At 39.1% G+C, this 15,869-nt stretch overlaps 1 protein-coding gene across 14 annotated transcripts; it reads left to right on the top strand.

The window, feature by feature from the left end:
* The first annotated feature begins 1,795 nt into the window (after positions 1–1,795).
* Positions 1,796–8,634, top strand: anp32b (acidic (leucine-rich) nuclear phosphoprotein 32 family, member B). 14 transcript variants are annotated; one of them, XM_029511875.1, is made up of 7 exons: positions 1,798–2,026; positions 4,481–4,630; positions 4,731–4,853; positions 5,497–5,652; positions 5,900–6,004; positions 6,127–6,193; positions 7,902–8,634. In XM_029511875.1, the coding sequence occupies exons 1-7, from the start codon at positions 1,973–1,975 to the stop codon at positions 7,976–7,978; spliced, it is 732 nt and encodes a 243-aa protein (XP_029367735.1). In that variant the 5' UTR covers positions 1,798–1,972; the 3' UTR covers positions 7,979–8,634. The 14 variants fall into 14 exon arrangements, with proteins under 14 accessions (XP_029367827.1, XP_029367735.1, XP_029367649.1 ...); XM_029511789.1 differs by having other exon boundaries at positions 1,799–2,026; positions 5,497–5,689; positions 5,916–6,022; positions 6,145–6,193; positions 7,914–8,634; XM_029511628.1 differs by having other exon boundaries at positions 1,799–2,026; positions 5,497–5,689; positions 5,916–6,022; positions 6,145–6,193; positions 7,899–8,634.
* The last annotated feature ends 7,235 nt before the right edge of the window (positions 8,635–15,869 follow it).

Here is a 15,869-nt window from a genome sequence, read left to right as displayed (position 1 = left end):
TTTTTTTTTAAAGCTTTTTTTGAAGCCATATAGTACTTGGGGTACTACTATTTTAAAAAGCTACCATTATGGACAGAGACCAAGCTAGAAATCCTGTCTGACTACAATACAGGCATGCCCATGTTATCTTACAGATGGAGAACTGCAAGGGTAGGGTGTGTTCTCAATCTTCTCACAGCACATTGAGCTCTGATGTGTGTGTTTGAGCCACACAGTGAAAGAGGTTGTCCAGCAGAGTAAATAACAACCAACCGCCAATTGCCTCCAGCACTGTTGGGGAAATGTTGAGGGCCCCCTGTTAAATTCACTTGCTTGTGTATTGAAGTTGCTGCTAGCAATCCACATACACACACACTTTCTAAAATTATAGTCAGAGAAAGGTTAGTATATCCCAGGAATTGTCTGATTTGTGTTGTATATATTTCATGCTTGAACCATCGGGTGCTGAGAAAAATATATACCTTCACCTATGTTGTCGAACTCCTCGTGGTGTAACAATATTGCAATCTTCATCTCTGGGAATAAAAAAAACTGATTTGCACAAACTCAAATTCAAAACTGCAAAAACATCTCAGAGGAACACCAGTATCTCTGTGGACCTCCAGCTGGTCAAATCTCCAAGGGGAGTGACGTTTTCTGCTGATAAAATCCAACAGACAAAAGAATTGACTCATCCCAAGTATGTGCATCTTGATAGATTATTCATAAAATAACCCAACAACAACAGAACGGTACACCCTGCTGCTGCACAATGAAGTTTGAGAAATGTCAAAAAGACATTACAGTGCCATCTCCTGGTGTGCCCTCCCAACTACCAGATGCTGATTTTAAAAATAGTTTATATACAGTGTACAGTATGTGTAACATTCACAGGGAAAAGACAGAACATTTGCATAGCGGGCCCTTATCAATGGATATGGTGTACAGTATTATAAGTAAACTTTATGCCCATCAGTGCAACACCCTTATGGTGCAAATGACTTAAAAAATATATATACATCATTTGAGAAATATCCAGGATATAATTGCTGATTCATAGTTTTAAAAATAAAAAAAATCAATAAAAATCAACAATTCAGTAGATTTCTTGAGGAATCTGGTGTTTCAGGAAGTCAAGGGGGTTGGGGTGGAGGGATATCCAAGCCTACCATATGCATGCACAATGCTCTCTTTACTGCAAACCAAATATACCCCCTCCTTTCTAACAGTATGTCCAAACAGAGTAAAGAATCTGGCGTTTATGAACCAATAGAGCACAACACAACTTATGCATTATACAGTTTATTGAACGAAATCCTCTCAAGGAATACAGTGTCTTCGTTTCCTATACCATTTCATTCAAAAATAAAAGCCATTTAGTTTTGGGAGGCAACAGGTCTGAATATTAATCAAAACATGAATTTCTTCCTAAAATGGATCATGGCCATACTTTAACACTTCAATAAAACAATAGCAACATGGCGTTGTCTATATAATCAAACGTGGGCAAGTTTGCAAGCTATTTAACTTGGGAAGTCGGACAGATAAACAGAAGTTCGCCGTGTGACTGACTTTTCTTTTTTTTTTGGACACCTGATGGTCTGAATGATATTTGGTATGAAGTGTACACATGTTTCTGCACTTCTTCTCTGAGCCTGCAGACAAAACACTCTTGTCTTCACTAAACACAGTACAGTACTTTGCTCGCAGACATAAATTGCACCATAGCACTGTTACGGGGCAGCGTCATGTTTTGTGACTGCAATGGCTTTATAAAGGTGATGGGCGTTTCTGGACGCAGATGGCGCTGTTGAGCATATATTTTGTTTCAGTCCCGTTTCCCTCCATGGTTGTCTCCTCTCTCCGACTAACTTAGCGTTTGGCTCAGTTCATTATACAGTCCTATATTCTCCCTCCATTAGGGCATCTCTGCCTTTGGACTGAAGAGCCCACCAAAACCCCAGAGAGAAAAGTTTAACTTTCACAGGGCAAGATGGACATGAAAAAGAGGATCCACTTGGAGCTAAGAAACAGGACACCGTCTGATGTGAGTCGTGCTTTTTTAAACCAACCCTTAGTTTTCTGGCTAGCCTCTTGCTAGCTAGCTTGCTACTTTTTCTGCTTTGCGAGTGACCTGTGTGGCTAACGTAATGGTGACCACATGGGCTTTAGATTATCTTTGTCGTTTATAATGGGGCGGAAAACACTCGCACAACAAGCTAAAGCCTCCACACTGTTCTGGATTGGGCGTATGGGGGCAATGAGACGAGAAAAGCTATATTCAATCGTTACTTTGAAACGGCGATTCCTCAGCTTGCTGGTATAATTGCAGTGCTTTAACCGTTTCGCAGCCTCCTCGGTCAGTGGTACACACGATTCAGCTCGACTCCACCGTTGTAGCACATTTAGTAAACTTCTTTTTACGCTGATATATTATGAAATTTGCTTCCTGCGCCGCGTTTGGCATTCACAGAGCGGTATATTTTATACAGACCTTGGAAGCCATGTTTGCTGCTAGCATAACTGCTAAAACGGGGCTCTTTTAAAAAAAATGCAAATACTCTTCGTAAGTTCAAGGCGTTTCGGGGGTTTGTTTTTTGGTTTTTAGTTTTTGTACCATGTAAACGGGGCCATCGCCGATCGAGAGTCATGTCTTGAAATTTCTGCACAGCGCCGATCACCGTTAATATCAAATGGCCAGATTCAGCAGCGACAACAAAAAACAGTCACTTGGTCCACGAGTCATCCATACCTTGACCACTTTATGCCACTGTTACTGTAAACCGCAGCCAGGAGGTATTTCCACACAAACTACAGCAAACAGCCAAACTATTCATGTAACCATGAAATTGTTTTAAACCCATGTTTAAGCTGTTGCGATCCAAGTTTAGTGCAGCAGCGGCAGTTAATTCCCTAAAATAGATTACTCTCCTGAGCAATAGCCACGTTCCCATTTTCACATCCTCGCCTTAACACGGCAGTAAATATTGCATACTTTTCTGGTTAAGTCTGGTGAGCAGGAGCCATCAAGACAGCAGACCCTCTAACTTAGTATTTTTGTTCCCGCCATATTACCCCCTTCGCTACGCTGGTCAAAGACAGCAGAATATATCACACTGTCCACCTTAAAACACCAAACACAGCTCTCCTGCCTCTTCCACGGCTATCATTTAAGATAAACATGACGACGTTTGCAAGTAAACGAGTCAATTTGTCGACCTGCGGCTTTGTTAACCTGAGCCGGGCTGCCTGAATGACACGGGGATCCGGCGAACCGCGCTTGATGCGTGGGCACCGAAAAACTCGACAGTCGGCAATTCCTCTCGACCCATGCACCAATTAAAACAAAGTTTAACATCGGAAATAATCATGTGTAATGTGCAAATAGAGATAATTAGTCTCTCTAAACAACCCCTTTTTCGCCACTGAAGCGTTCAGAGAACGGCATACTGTATCTCGGGGATCGCCATGTTGTCATTCTGTCGTCTTTGAAGCTCTGGGAGAAAGGAACTGTCTCCATCTTTGTTTTTACTAGATTTCCGTTCTCAATATATTTCCTTCGCCACTTCGACCTGAAAACGATGCACTACCCAGTAACAAACTGGACAACATCGGTCGTTTTCGCTCGACGACAAGGAATATTCCTCTTCCCCCATGAAAAGCTGGTTTAAACGAAAAGAGAGCGAGAGCAAAAAAGGAAATCTGTAATAAGGGTGTATTCGCAATCCTTTCCGTTGCTGATGGGTTGGCTAATGGCGGGCAGACGGTGCTCTGTAGCTGCTCCTCTACCGCACGGCAGCGTTAAAAGGGGCAATGGCTAGCCTGTAGCGAGCTAGCTCACAAAAATCATTGCATTTGTCATTAGTGACTGCATCAGCAGGCCATGGGAAGCAGCTGCTTTTTTAGCTCTCCCTCCTTTTTTTTTTTTTTTTCCCAGAGAAATCAATGCGATAGCCACCGTGCCCGGATAAACGGGGCACACAATGAGACGGAGGTTGTTTTAGACGGAGACGCAGTGTCCATTTCTGCGGCTTTTTACTGGAGACATCTCGACGTTTGACAACTTTTTTGAGCGACGTTTGGGTTTTTTTTTTTTTTTCTTTTTCCGTTTGTTTATTTGCTTGTCCATCACCGACTTGCGCAACGAGTGTTAGCTTTAACTGTCACAAAGTAACTCCGCCTTCAGACTTGTTTTTCTAATATTTTATAGCAACTCCAAAATGCCTTTAATGACTTCACACCGACTCACTGTGCTAAACAACAACATCCACCATTATACACGCTTTGCTCATGCTGTTTGACAGCTCAATTTCTCAATGATTTAGTTCAACAAAATTATATAAACAAAGAAGGCACATAATAAATATTTTCAGTTATTTAGGATATTAAGAATTGAGTTTTATTATGAGTACTTTTTTTGTTGGACAAACTGTATAAATCACTGAAGATTAAAGCGTTTTGTATGTAATATAATACTTTTTTTTTTTTGTTTGTTTTTCAGGTACGAGAACTTGTCCTCGACAATTGTCGATCAGTTGAAGGAAAAATCGAAGGCCTTACAGCTGAGTTTGTCAACCTGGAGTTCCTCAGTTTGATAAATGTTGGCTTAATCTCAGTGTCCAACCTGCCTAAACTAGGAAAACTCAAAAAGGTAGAGCTGGAGCTCCACCTCCATTGCTCAACATAAAGAAGTTATGTTGAAGAGAGAGGCATCATCAGGTGATCTAATGTTTCCTTTTGCTGTGTTTCAGCTGGAGTTGAGTGACAACAGAATCAGTGGCGGCCTTGATGTTTTAGCAGAGAAACTACCCAACCTCACACATCTAAACCTGAGCGGCAACAAATTGAAAGACATCAGCACATTGGAACCATTGGTATGTGTTTCCAGCTTAATTAGAAACAACATTCCTCACACTAACTAGCTACAAAATGTTTGCCTTTTGTTATTTTCTCCCTTGTTCAAATTTGAAGGCAAACATTTGGAACCTGTAGCCATGATTTTCTTTTACATTTTTTAATTATTGTAATCAGATCGTCATCTGTACTAACTCAGTGCACAGAATATAAATAATTACATTTCATTAATTTCATATATGTCAGGGTCCTTTCTATAGATCTTGATATAAATATTTAAACTAACTATTGTAAAACTTCATCATATAATGGAGCTAGCGCTGAGGCAAGTTCAGGAGAGACCTTCTGTGTTTACCAGAATAATATATTTTAAATTACGTCATATAGCATCCACATTCTCGACAGTAAGTTATCAAATGCCAAAGTCTATTTGGATAATTCAGACAAAGTAAATACTCAGATCTTGCTAAAAATGGTGAAAATCCAAATTCTTAAGAAAATACTTTGTGCAATTTCCCAATACAGCCAGAGATGCTAAAATGATAACCGACTCTGTGTAAAGGGTCTACTAGTTGATCGTTGTATCAGACAATGATCTTAACTGGTATTATACACTGTTAACTGCAGACGTTTACCACTTTACTCACTTTATTCAATTACCAGAAAAAGCTGGATAACCTGAAGAGTTTGGACTTGTTCAACTGTGAAGTGACAAACCTGAATGACTACAGAGAGAGTGTGTTCAAGCTGCTGCCACAGCTCACCTACCTGGATGGCTATGACATGGAAGACAGGGAAGCTTCTGATTCTGATGGAGAGGTGGATGGAGATGGCGTAGATGACGATGAAGATGAAGGTAAGAAGTCACTTTTATATCACAAGGTTTTCTGTTGTAAGGCTCCATGTCAGGCTAGAATATCTGAAATGGCTTTTCTGCTGGCAAAAAGAAAACGAGAAAGGTGTGGTATGTGATTATACATTGCATTTCATCCATAGCATGGCTTCTTGTGTTCTCTCATAATTGTTGTAATATGCGCAGTTGACTAATCGTTTTTGTATTGCAGAGGGAGAGGAAGAGGAAGATGAGGATGGAGAGGAGGAGGACTTTGATGAAGAAGAGGAGGATGAGGAAGACGAAGATGAGGTAGAAGGAGAAGAGGACGATGAGGAGGTCAGCGGAGAAGATGAGGTATAAAAAGGCCCTGTAGAATTACCAGCTTTTCCGATTTATTTATTTATTTATTTTTTATTTTTATTTTTTTTATACAACTTGTTTAATTTTGGTTTAACAAGGAGGAAGACTTTGGTCAGGATGGAGAAGTAGATGAAGAGGATGAAGAGGAGGATGAAGATGAAGACGGTATGTGCCATCTCTTTCAAAAAAAAAAAAAAAATCATGCTCAGTCACAGCATGTGCATGCCATATTACATTTTTTGAAATACATTCTAACCCAGAGACCCTCAAACACTCTCCTTAAGGCAGATTTACATGAGTGGTAGAATTTTGTTTTTTGTGTTGATGACAAAAAATAAACTTTCCACTGGAAACATGAACACCACAACAAAACAGTGTTAGTTAATATTATAATAAATTGAATGTGTATCTAGACCACTGACTCAAAGCTGTGTTTAGTATTTACCTAAAAATTGTGTGAATCAAACATCACTCCATGTTCGTTAAATCCTACAATTTGTCCCTATTCTTCATTCGGGAATTTTTTTTATTAAAGAAGAGAAGAGGCCTAACTGTTGTTGTGTACTGGCTTAGTCAAGTTTGGTGTGTGGATATTGGACAGTTATTAGGTTTGTTTTAACTTCAGTTATCCGATTTTAGAAACTGGTTTTGGTATTAGGGGAAGATAAAATGGACACAGTGCTGTGTCATTACTGTACTAAAAATATATAAATTACACAGAAAATACAGTAGGAGATTGTTAGTAATTGAAACATAGACTGACATAAGAGTGCAAAACTGAAGAAAGGCTGGTTAAAAATGGGAAGAAAAAAAAATCTGTACCGAGGATACATGCAGCACTTAGCCACAACATTGGAATAGATCATTAATAAGCGTGGGACCCAAAGCCTAGATTGCTCAGTCCAGTCCTAATTTATAGGTGCTGTGCCCCAAATTGCCCCGCCCCCCCAAAAAAAAGAACTGTGCAAGTGCCCATGCTGACTCCTGTCCACTGTTAAAAGCAGGTGAACATCAGAACTGCAAAATGGAATAGACGGCCTGGTCTGATGAATCACCACCACTACCAGACAACCAGGTGGATGTCCGTTGTTTATTAGGGGATGAGATGGCACTGCAATGCATTGTGGAACAAGTGATGCTTTGGGCAATGTTTTGCTGGGACACTCGTTGTCCTGGTAATCACGAAGATGATATTTTGATACTTTACCCACCTAGACATAATTTTAGATTTACACCCGTTCATGGCAGTCATACGCCATGAAGGCATGGGCCTCTCAGCAGGACAATGGACCCCACCTAACTGGAAAAAAATTTCAGACAAATAGTTCATTGTGCTGCCCTGACATCCTAATTTCTCCGGATCTCATTTAGATTGAGTGTCTGTGAAAAGTCTGATTCATAGAAGTTCTGCCTCTCCAAATAACGGGAGACTTTTGGAGGCACAAATCAGAGCTGTTGACGCAACACAAGTGGGATCTACACAATATTAGAAAAGTGCTGTTGATCTTGTGGCTGATCATATGTCTGACAGTTTAAGTGCCTAATCATGTAAAAATATAACATGTAGGGACAGCAAAACATTATAGTGACAATTCTTTAACAGTGAGTGAGACCAGCAGAGGATCTCGTGTATAAAGCCTGGCCTAAGATTGTTCACTATGGTAAAGGCCAACTTTCAAAATCTTTTCAATGTATTTCTAAAATATGTTCCACATTAAGTGGAGAACTGAAGTCATGTAATTTAGATCATTTTAGGGCCAAGCTAATTACAGGAGAAGAGAAATGGCAGTCATAAAAATCATTATAGTCCCATTTGAAGTGTTGTGGTCTTGATACTACTTAACACCTCTCTTTGTTTTGTCCCAAGAAGCAGAAACTGGCAAAGGCGAGAAGAGAAAGCGAGACCCAGAGGATGACGATGAGGATGATGATGATGAAGATGATGATTAGGAGTGAAACTGAAAATGAGAGCCTACCGATTTACCCTTCCTCCCCCACAAACCCAAACGTCCACCCTCTTAAAACTCGCACCGCCTTTGTAATCCACGTCTACCCCCCAGCTCTGAGCTCTTTTAATGGGGCAAGACTGTACTGGACGGGTGGGCCGAGTGGAGCTGCCCCCCACCCCCCCCCCCAAAAAAAAAAAAAAAAAAGAAAAAAAAAAACTTTTTTTTTTTTTTTTTTTTTTTTTTTCTCCCCAATGGAACTGAGAGCCACCCAACACCCTCCAACTCACCCGCCCTAAGATCCCCCAGGTTCTCAGGCAGCCCACCACTCAGCATTCCACAGTTTCACTGTTGATCCCTCTTTATGTATTCCCGTGTGAGAACTTTGGGACTGGTATCTAGTTTTGGGTCTGTGCTTTTAATATTTTGTTGGATGAATTATTTTTTGTTGTTGGGTTTATTATTTCTCATTTTTTGTCTTTTTTTTTTTCTCCCCCTGTTCCTTATTTTTTCCCAATAAAATTATTGCTATAGCAGCTGTGCAACCAGCGAGCCATGGTTTTTAGTATGGCCGCCTGTTGCGCAAATCAAGGTTGTAGCTACATTTTTACTTTCTGTATGACAAAAAAACAACTTTGTAAATAAAATGTTAACATTTTGCGCTTTTCTCTCTTCCTGCCTTGCTTTTCTCATGTTTCAAAATTAACATGAATTGATGAAATGATTGCCACATAGCCACACTTTTTTCATCCAACCGTTAACTTGTCTATTGTGATGCCGACTGCAGAGAACAGTCCACAAGAAAGGTTCTTTGTCCAGTTTTGATAAGTTAGGATTTTCTCTTAAAGCAATACTCCCATGCCCATGCCAATGCATGGACATAGTAGTTGGTCACTGATAGTTTCTCCTCTCTATATTTGTCATGAACAGATCCTTTAATAACGAGTTCATTGTGATGTCCACAGTCTTTATTCTGTGTTATTTATGTGGTACTCCCCCAGAGCTAACACTGTACTATGTGAGAATCTAGCAGTCTGAATTAGGTGTGTATACACAAGTCAAGTATTTTTAGGATATTTACTGTTTAAACGGCAACATTTTGATTTAGCAACTTTAGCCTGAAAGCCCAGTTATCTATGGTTAAATACGTGTCTCTCTCTCTTTTTTTTTTTTTTTTTTTTTTTTTAAACAGAATGACAAATTGGTAATGTTACCTGTTTAGTAGAGATATTATGGGATCCCTTTGTGGCTGCAATGGTCATGAAAAATTAGTGATTCCCAACTTGGCTTCATATTGCAAAGTCCACTTGGCATATGCCTGAACTGTGAGCAGTCAAAATTTTCCAAGATGTTAAATTACAATAATTTCTTTTAGGGTTGCAGAGGGACGGCTATCCAGGGCAAGGCCTGCAACCAAAGGTCTACAGTAACCAACTGATTGCACAAACAAGCATGTGAGCATTCTTTTAAGACAGATATAAAAGAACATATATCTATTCCTTTAGGGTGTTTGGGGTGTAGTGGCTTGTAGCCTGCAGTGTTTTCATCCATTCTGTAACTAAATGTGAGAAGTTTTCACTTTTTCCACAGAAACAGTGTTGCAACCCAGAAGCAGAACTGGTCTATGATGGCCTCATGTTAAACATTCAGCCTGGAAGTGGCAACTAAACTTTGTTTTTAAGATTTTCTGGTTGCTGGTTCGTAAAGAGCTCATTTTTATATTCTTAACACAAGCCGGACAATCGTGTACAGATGAAAAACTCTCCACTATAAACAATTTACAGTTAAGCAAGGAAACTGTTTTTGTAACAAAAATAGTAAACTCTGCTCTAATGTTAATGTGTTTTTATTATTATTTTTGTTCATTTCTTTGGGTGCTCTATGGTGGCCAGATTTATCAGAGAAGGTCTACAAAAACACAACTGGATTTCGCAAAAACATTCAATTAAACTTTGTGATTACTATAGTTTTAACATGTTTCTGAAACAATATTAAAAGAAATGGGATAATTTTTTCATTTTTTTACAAAATACATTTAACAGATGATTTTAAGACATCACAATAATTGCATTTCTAATGCATTTAGCACAGTGAGGCTCATAGGAACCCAGCTACAGTCCTCAAATGTAATGTTTATTAACTCAAGTAAATGCTACAGTTGACATTGCAGCTACATTATTGCTCCATTATAACAGAAGTGGCTGTTCACCTGCATGCATTAAAAGTGAGAGGTATTGAGAATATACTGATATTATTCCAATTTGGTTTGTTGAGAGGTGTTTTCTGAGGACTTGGTATTGGTATTGGTCACATTCATAACAGAAACAGGATAATGAGTATTGGATAGACTGAGGTATTACAATTTCCCCTACAGTAATGCGATCATTACTCTACTACAACATGATGATTCACTCATAAAACTTTGTGCCTTTGAAAAACAAACAAAAAAAAACTTTTCAATAATACATACTGTTGTATGACAGCTGTATTATGTTCTACTTGCACAAATAATAATAGTACACAAAATATTAAAGGATATAAATGAGTATTGAAGATCTAGATGGCAGTGAGATCATAATTTTGTTGTCCAATGTCCCATTTCTCAAATATGATGGTGTGGACAATGATACAAAGTATACTACTACAAATATATAGCCGTCATTCATTGGCTTAAATGGCTTTTCTTCCATTCATTGATTATTGCACTATTGATAAAGTTAGGGGGTCCACAGAAAAAATGCTTATGCTTGGACAAAATCAGTGTAGCAAAGGCCACGTTAGGCCTACATTTGCCATGATGCAAAAATAAAAATGACTAATGTTGGACAACAGAAGACATGTGGAGACACGCTATAAATTGGGATGAAGGTAGTGTTAGCCCCAGTGCTTCTTTAAGGTATCATTGACTGTTACCGGGAAAACTTGGAGCTTAATTCAGTTATTATTGGGGTCAGGCAGCTAACTTTTGAGGTTTAAAATAAGTCAGCCTATATATTTGTGAAACTATCTAACGTACATTAATTAAAAGAGCAAAATTAAGACTGGCCTTCTCCACAACATGTCCCAGTATAATGCCACCTAGGTCATACAAACCAGGTCATACATCTGATCAGCCACACCATACACACATTTTACAGGAGGGAAGCAAGACGTTGACAAAATGGAATAATCTTCCATTTTCCAATTTTCTTTTACTGTGAAAACATAAAGTAATAAGGGCTGTCAGTGAGTAAGTCTGTAATGTCAATGGATGGTTAGGCACCTTCAGCTATAGGAACGTTCAAAAAGAAGTGGAAGGTGGCAGCAGAGAAGACATTTGTTTTTAACAGTTGTCCATAAAACAGTGCCAAAGACTGCTTAAAAATGAAGCTGCCGTTTTTATCTACCTGATATTATGATGCCTTCCTTACTGGCAGAGAACCTATTTGTGGTATAAACTACATCAAGTACTGAATGCCCAAACTAACCAATAACTTTTCTTTGCAGACATTTCACTTGTAATTTTTCTATTGCATTTCCATGCCAATCTTTGAAAATACGACAGTTTTCTTTGAATTTGAATGTCTTGTATGGCAAATATCTCTTTTGACAGGAATCTGTAAGTGCAACCAGTTAACTAAAACAGTTCAATGTGAATAAACAGCACAATGTACCCTTGAACAAGTCCACAGAATATGTGTAAAAACAGCTGGTGGGAATGTGTTGAAACCAGCCTGCTGGCAGTAGTGTGGGTATAGTTCACCCCAGCTGACCTTAACTGCTCACGGACAAAAGTCAGCCAGAGATGACACTGTGCTAGAACTATCCTTACAAAGGTCAAAAGGTTCACAGATCACTATTGTATTGAAACCAGCATATCTTTACATTTGTAAGTCGGTGCAGTAGGTTCCACGTTTCATCCTTTTTTTCCCTCTTTCTTAAACAAGTTGCCATTAAACATGAGCCAAATGAGTCAGTACTTCTGCTTCTGATTATATAAATACAGACATGCACAGTCATTTAGAGTGTATCGGACTAATTATTGTAGGATATACTAGCTCAGGTTACCGAATATCTGCAAGCTTTTCAGTGATATCTACACATATTTTCATGGCTAGCACCATATTTTTTTGATCCCAAACTTGGAGAGATAAAGGAATGATTTGTTCCGATAGTATTCAGTTGACAAGCCAAGAAACTGGTCCAACAGCACCATGCCAGAAACTATGATGACTACTCAGAAGTTTCCTGAGGGAAAACACATCCATTCATGCCATGAAGATGGATTTCACCAAGTTCTCATCTCAAATGTATGTACATTACAGAGTTTTGAAGCAGGTTGTCACTTTAACTAAATATCACTTATTTAAAAATGGACAAAACATTTATCATGCGCAATGAGACAAAAGATGCTCCCATTTTAAAAGCACCTCTGTTTCACTAACAAAATATCTTCTCATAGAGGGTTTCAGAGCAGACATCTCATACTGGGAATCTCTGTATCTTCTTATACTCTGTATTATAAACTATTTTGACTTTGTTATTCAAGGCTTTCAAACTTATGACAAGGTTTTCGAAAGTGAAACTTTGCTCAGTCACCACTGAACTGCAGTAATTCGTTCATGTAATTGTCTTAAAGTCATTCTTTATCATCTCCACCAAATAATCACCAGTGAAAGAGCTGCAGAACCCAACACATCTCCCTCTCATGTGTTTTGAAATTGGTAAATATCTAAACATAGTACATTTACTGTAAAGGTAAATAGCCAGGTAGGGATAACTGGTTTTGATGATGTTTTTAACTGGACAAATTATACTGATGGATAAAAATAATCTATTCACTTAAACTGTCCTGCTAAAGGCTCTGTGATTCTGCACTTAACGTAGGCACACTGGTACTTTGAGCCAAACGTTACGGTCAGCATACTAGCATAATCCTCGTGAAAATGCTAATATTCAAACTTTTACGGGCATAGGCTAATACTTATCATGTTTATGATGTAAGATTAGCACTGTAGGATGCTGATAACATCCAAACAAAGTATACATGTGGCTTGTGGGAATGTCATCAGTTTGGTCATATATCACAGTGAGACATAATTTTAACTTGTTGGCAGCATGAGTTAAAATTAAAGGACCAAAGCTTTATAAATTATCTTGTTGTAATATCCATCATTACATCAAGTGTTCCAATACAATAATAGACAATTCACTAAAACCTTCAAACCTCACTGTGGTGGTGGAGAGAAATGTCAGGGGATAACCCGAGTCATTTGGGTACCTCAACAGGGAACGTGAATCACTTTACAAATCCATGTAGAATATGTTGAAATGTTGTCATTTCACTAGAAAAGTGAAACACAGCCACGTGTGTGGTCAAAACCCTAAAGGCAGAGCTTCCACAGTGTTAACAGTATGCCAAAAACACATTTACACCTGCTTGCCCCGTTTTCTCCCCTCATGTATGTAAAAATTGTGAACAAAACATTAGAAACATCTCCCCTAGTCAGAAGTTTACATACAGTACATATTCCTACACTAAATCTCACGCTAAGTTCAGGATACACACTTGAATCTTGAATAAACTAGCATCCAGGAAGCCCTAGGATTAATGCTTTTGAGAAATAAAAAGAAAAGTCAAAAATTCCTCATGATTGGAGATTTATTGATATTTCTTTGCAGAACACTTCTTTTTTACTGGGTCATATGTTTACATACACCTTTGTCTTCAGGGCTTAGTACTTGGTAGCATTTCCATTAACTTTTATAACTTTAGCAAGTCGCTTTGGATAGCCATCAATGAGCTTCTCACAGCAATCCTTTGGAATTTTTGGCCACCCTTCCTGACAGATTTAGTACAACTCGGTCAGATTTGTCAGTCTTCTCTTACAGATTTATTTCTTCAGTTCACTCCACATTTTCTTGATAGGATTGAGGTCAGGGCTGTGTGAAGGCCACTCCAGTACTTTCACCTTGTTCTGCTGAAACCATTTTGAAACTAATTTTGCTGTATGTTTTGGATCATTGTCCTGTTGAAAAATTCAATTTCGACCAAGCTGCAGCGATTTGGCTGACTTTTTGAGGTTTCCTTGCAATATTTCCAAGTTTTGTTCTTTTCTCATGATTCCATTGATCTTCTGAAGTTCACCTGTTCCTGACACTGCAAAGCAACCCCACAACATGATACTTCCTCCACCATGCTTGACTGTTGGGATTAAAGGCTTCACCCTTTCACTGGAAAACTATTGCTGGTCATTATGCCCAAACAGTTAAATTTTCCTCTCGTCCGACCACATGACACTCTTCCAGAAGGCTTTATCCTTATCCTGGTGCTCTTTTGCAAACTTCTGTGTCTCTCTTTGAGTAATGGCTTCTTTCTGGCCCAGTACCCTCTTAGCCCATGTCGATGGAGAACTCTCTTGACCGTGGACACTGAGCCATTTGTTCCTGAGGCAGCCAATTCATTGCAAATGACTTTCTTGGTAGTCTTGGGGTTAATTTTCACATTTCTGACCAAAAGCTTTTCATCTCTGGATGTTAATTTCCGTTTCCTTCCATACTGTGGCATTACAGCTGTTCTCCCAAGGTGCTTATATTTGTGGACAATTGTCTGAACAGATGCCTTTGGTACATCAAGCTGCCTTGAAATGGTCCCAAGAGACGAGCCTGACTTATACAAGGCAACAAATTGCTCCCTGATGTCATGGCAATATTCTTTTGACTTTCCATTGCAAGTCTCAAGACAAAATGCAGTGTGTAAAGTCAACCTGCTTTCATACCCCATAATTTCTACACCTTGGCTTTTACACAACATGAATGAACACCAGACTGGAGGGATGATTCCATGAATGATTGCACAACCTGATTTCAACTAACTTACCATTAATAGGCCAGACAAGTGGATGTATGTAAACTTATGAACCACAAGAAGCTGAGGTCTATTGGGGAATCTGCCCCATTGGCAGAATAATGAAGACAATATTATTGAATAACCACATATATTTCTTCATTCAAATTGGGTGGCAAATTGTGTTAAAGCTGTCTTAAATAGTTTTTGCTTTAGTGTATATAAACTTCTGACCACAACTGTAATGTATGCTAGAACAATGCCACCTTTACAATAAAAACAGTACAGTTATCATCCCTGCTATTGTCAACAAAGCCGTTGAATTGGTTTGCTTTAGTTTGTAAAGCTGTACAAGGAGTAATGGGAGGGTATTTTTTTTCCAGGTTAGATCATCTCCCCTGTTTCTGATACCATAGTCTTGGGTTGTTAACATGTAATACATTATGTTTACAGCCAGTGACAGAGAACCCCCAGTATTACATATTCTCTTTTTATAAAGAGCAATAAAAAGCCACTCCACGGGAAAATACATTGAGAAGCAACAGCTTCAATAGTGGAACACGTTAACTGGACACTAGTACAGTACTCAGGCTCTAAATGGCTTTTATATTTCCTCACAGTGACCCCACACCAGCTAAAAGCAAGTAATCGCATAACTCAATTATTTTTTGTTGACTGTATTGGAAAATAAATATAAAAAATTTTCTTAAAATTGCTACATGGCATCAGTTACAGAATTGGCTTTCACAATAGCTGCTGCGGTCAGCACTGTTGCCCCACAACAAGAAGGTTGCGGGTTCGATGCCTGGGCCTGGGGCCTTTCTCTGTGGAGTTTGAATGTTCTCCCAGTGCCTGCGTGGGTTTCCTCCGGGTACTCCGGTTTCCTCCCACCGTTCAAAGACACCATTTTTGGGTTAATTGGTCACTCTAAATTGTCTGTAGGTCTGAGTGTGAGTGTGAGTGGTTGTTGGTCTCGTTCTGTGTCTGTGTGCTGGCCCTGTGATGGACTGGTGACCTGTCCAGGGTGACCCTGCCCTCACCCACTGTGAGCTGAGATTGGCTCTCCACG

Source organism: Echeneis naucrates, chromosome 1, assembly GCF_900963305.1.
Source record: "Echeneis naucrates chromosome 1, fEcheNa1.1, whole genome shotgun sequence".
In the NCBI taxonomy this organism is placed as follows: domain Eukaryota; kingdom Metazoa; phylum Chordata; class Actinopteri; order Carangiformes; family Echeneidae; genus Echeneis; species Echeneis naucrates.
The sequence above is the reverse complement of the archived record's forward strand: the minus strand, read 5'-3'. Positions and strand labels throughout refer to the sequence as shown.

Bases quoted from the DNA above. Each gene is read 5' to 3' on its own strand.
- anp32b (XM_029510882.1), top strand. From the start codon at position 1,973: ATGGACATGAAAAAGAGGATCCACTTGGAGCTAAGAAACAGGACACCG. The intron at 2,027-4,480 runs GTGAGTCGTGCT...TTTGTTTTTCAG, and splicing joins GAAACAGGACACCGTCTGAT to GTACGAGAACTTGTCCTCGA. The intron at 5,690-5,897 runs GTAAGAAGTCAC...TTTGTATTGCAG, and splicing joins AGATGACGATGAAGATGAAG to AGGGAGAGGAAGAGGAAGAT.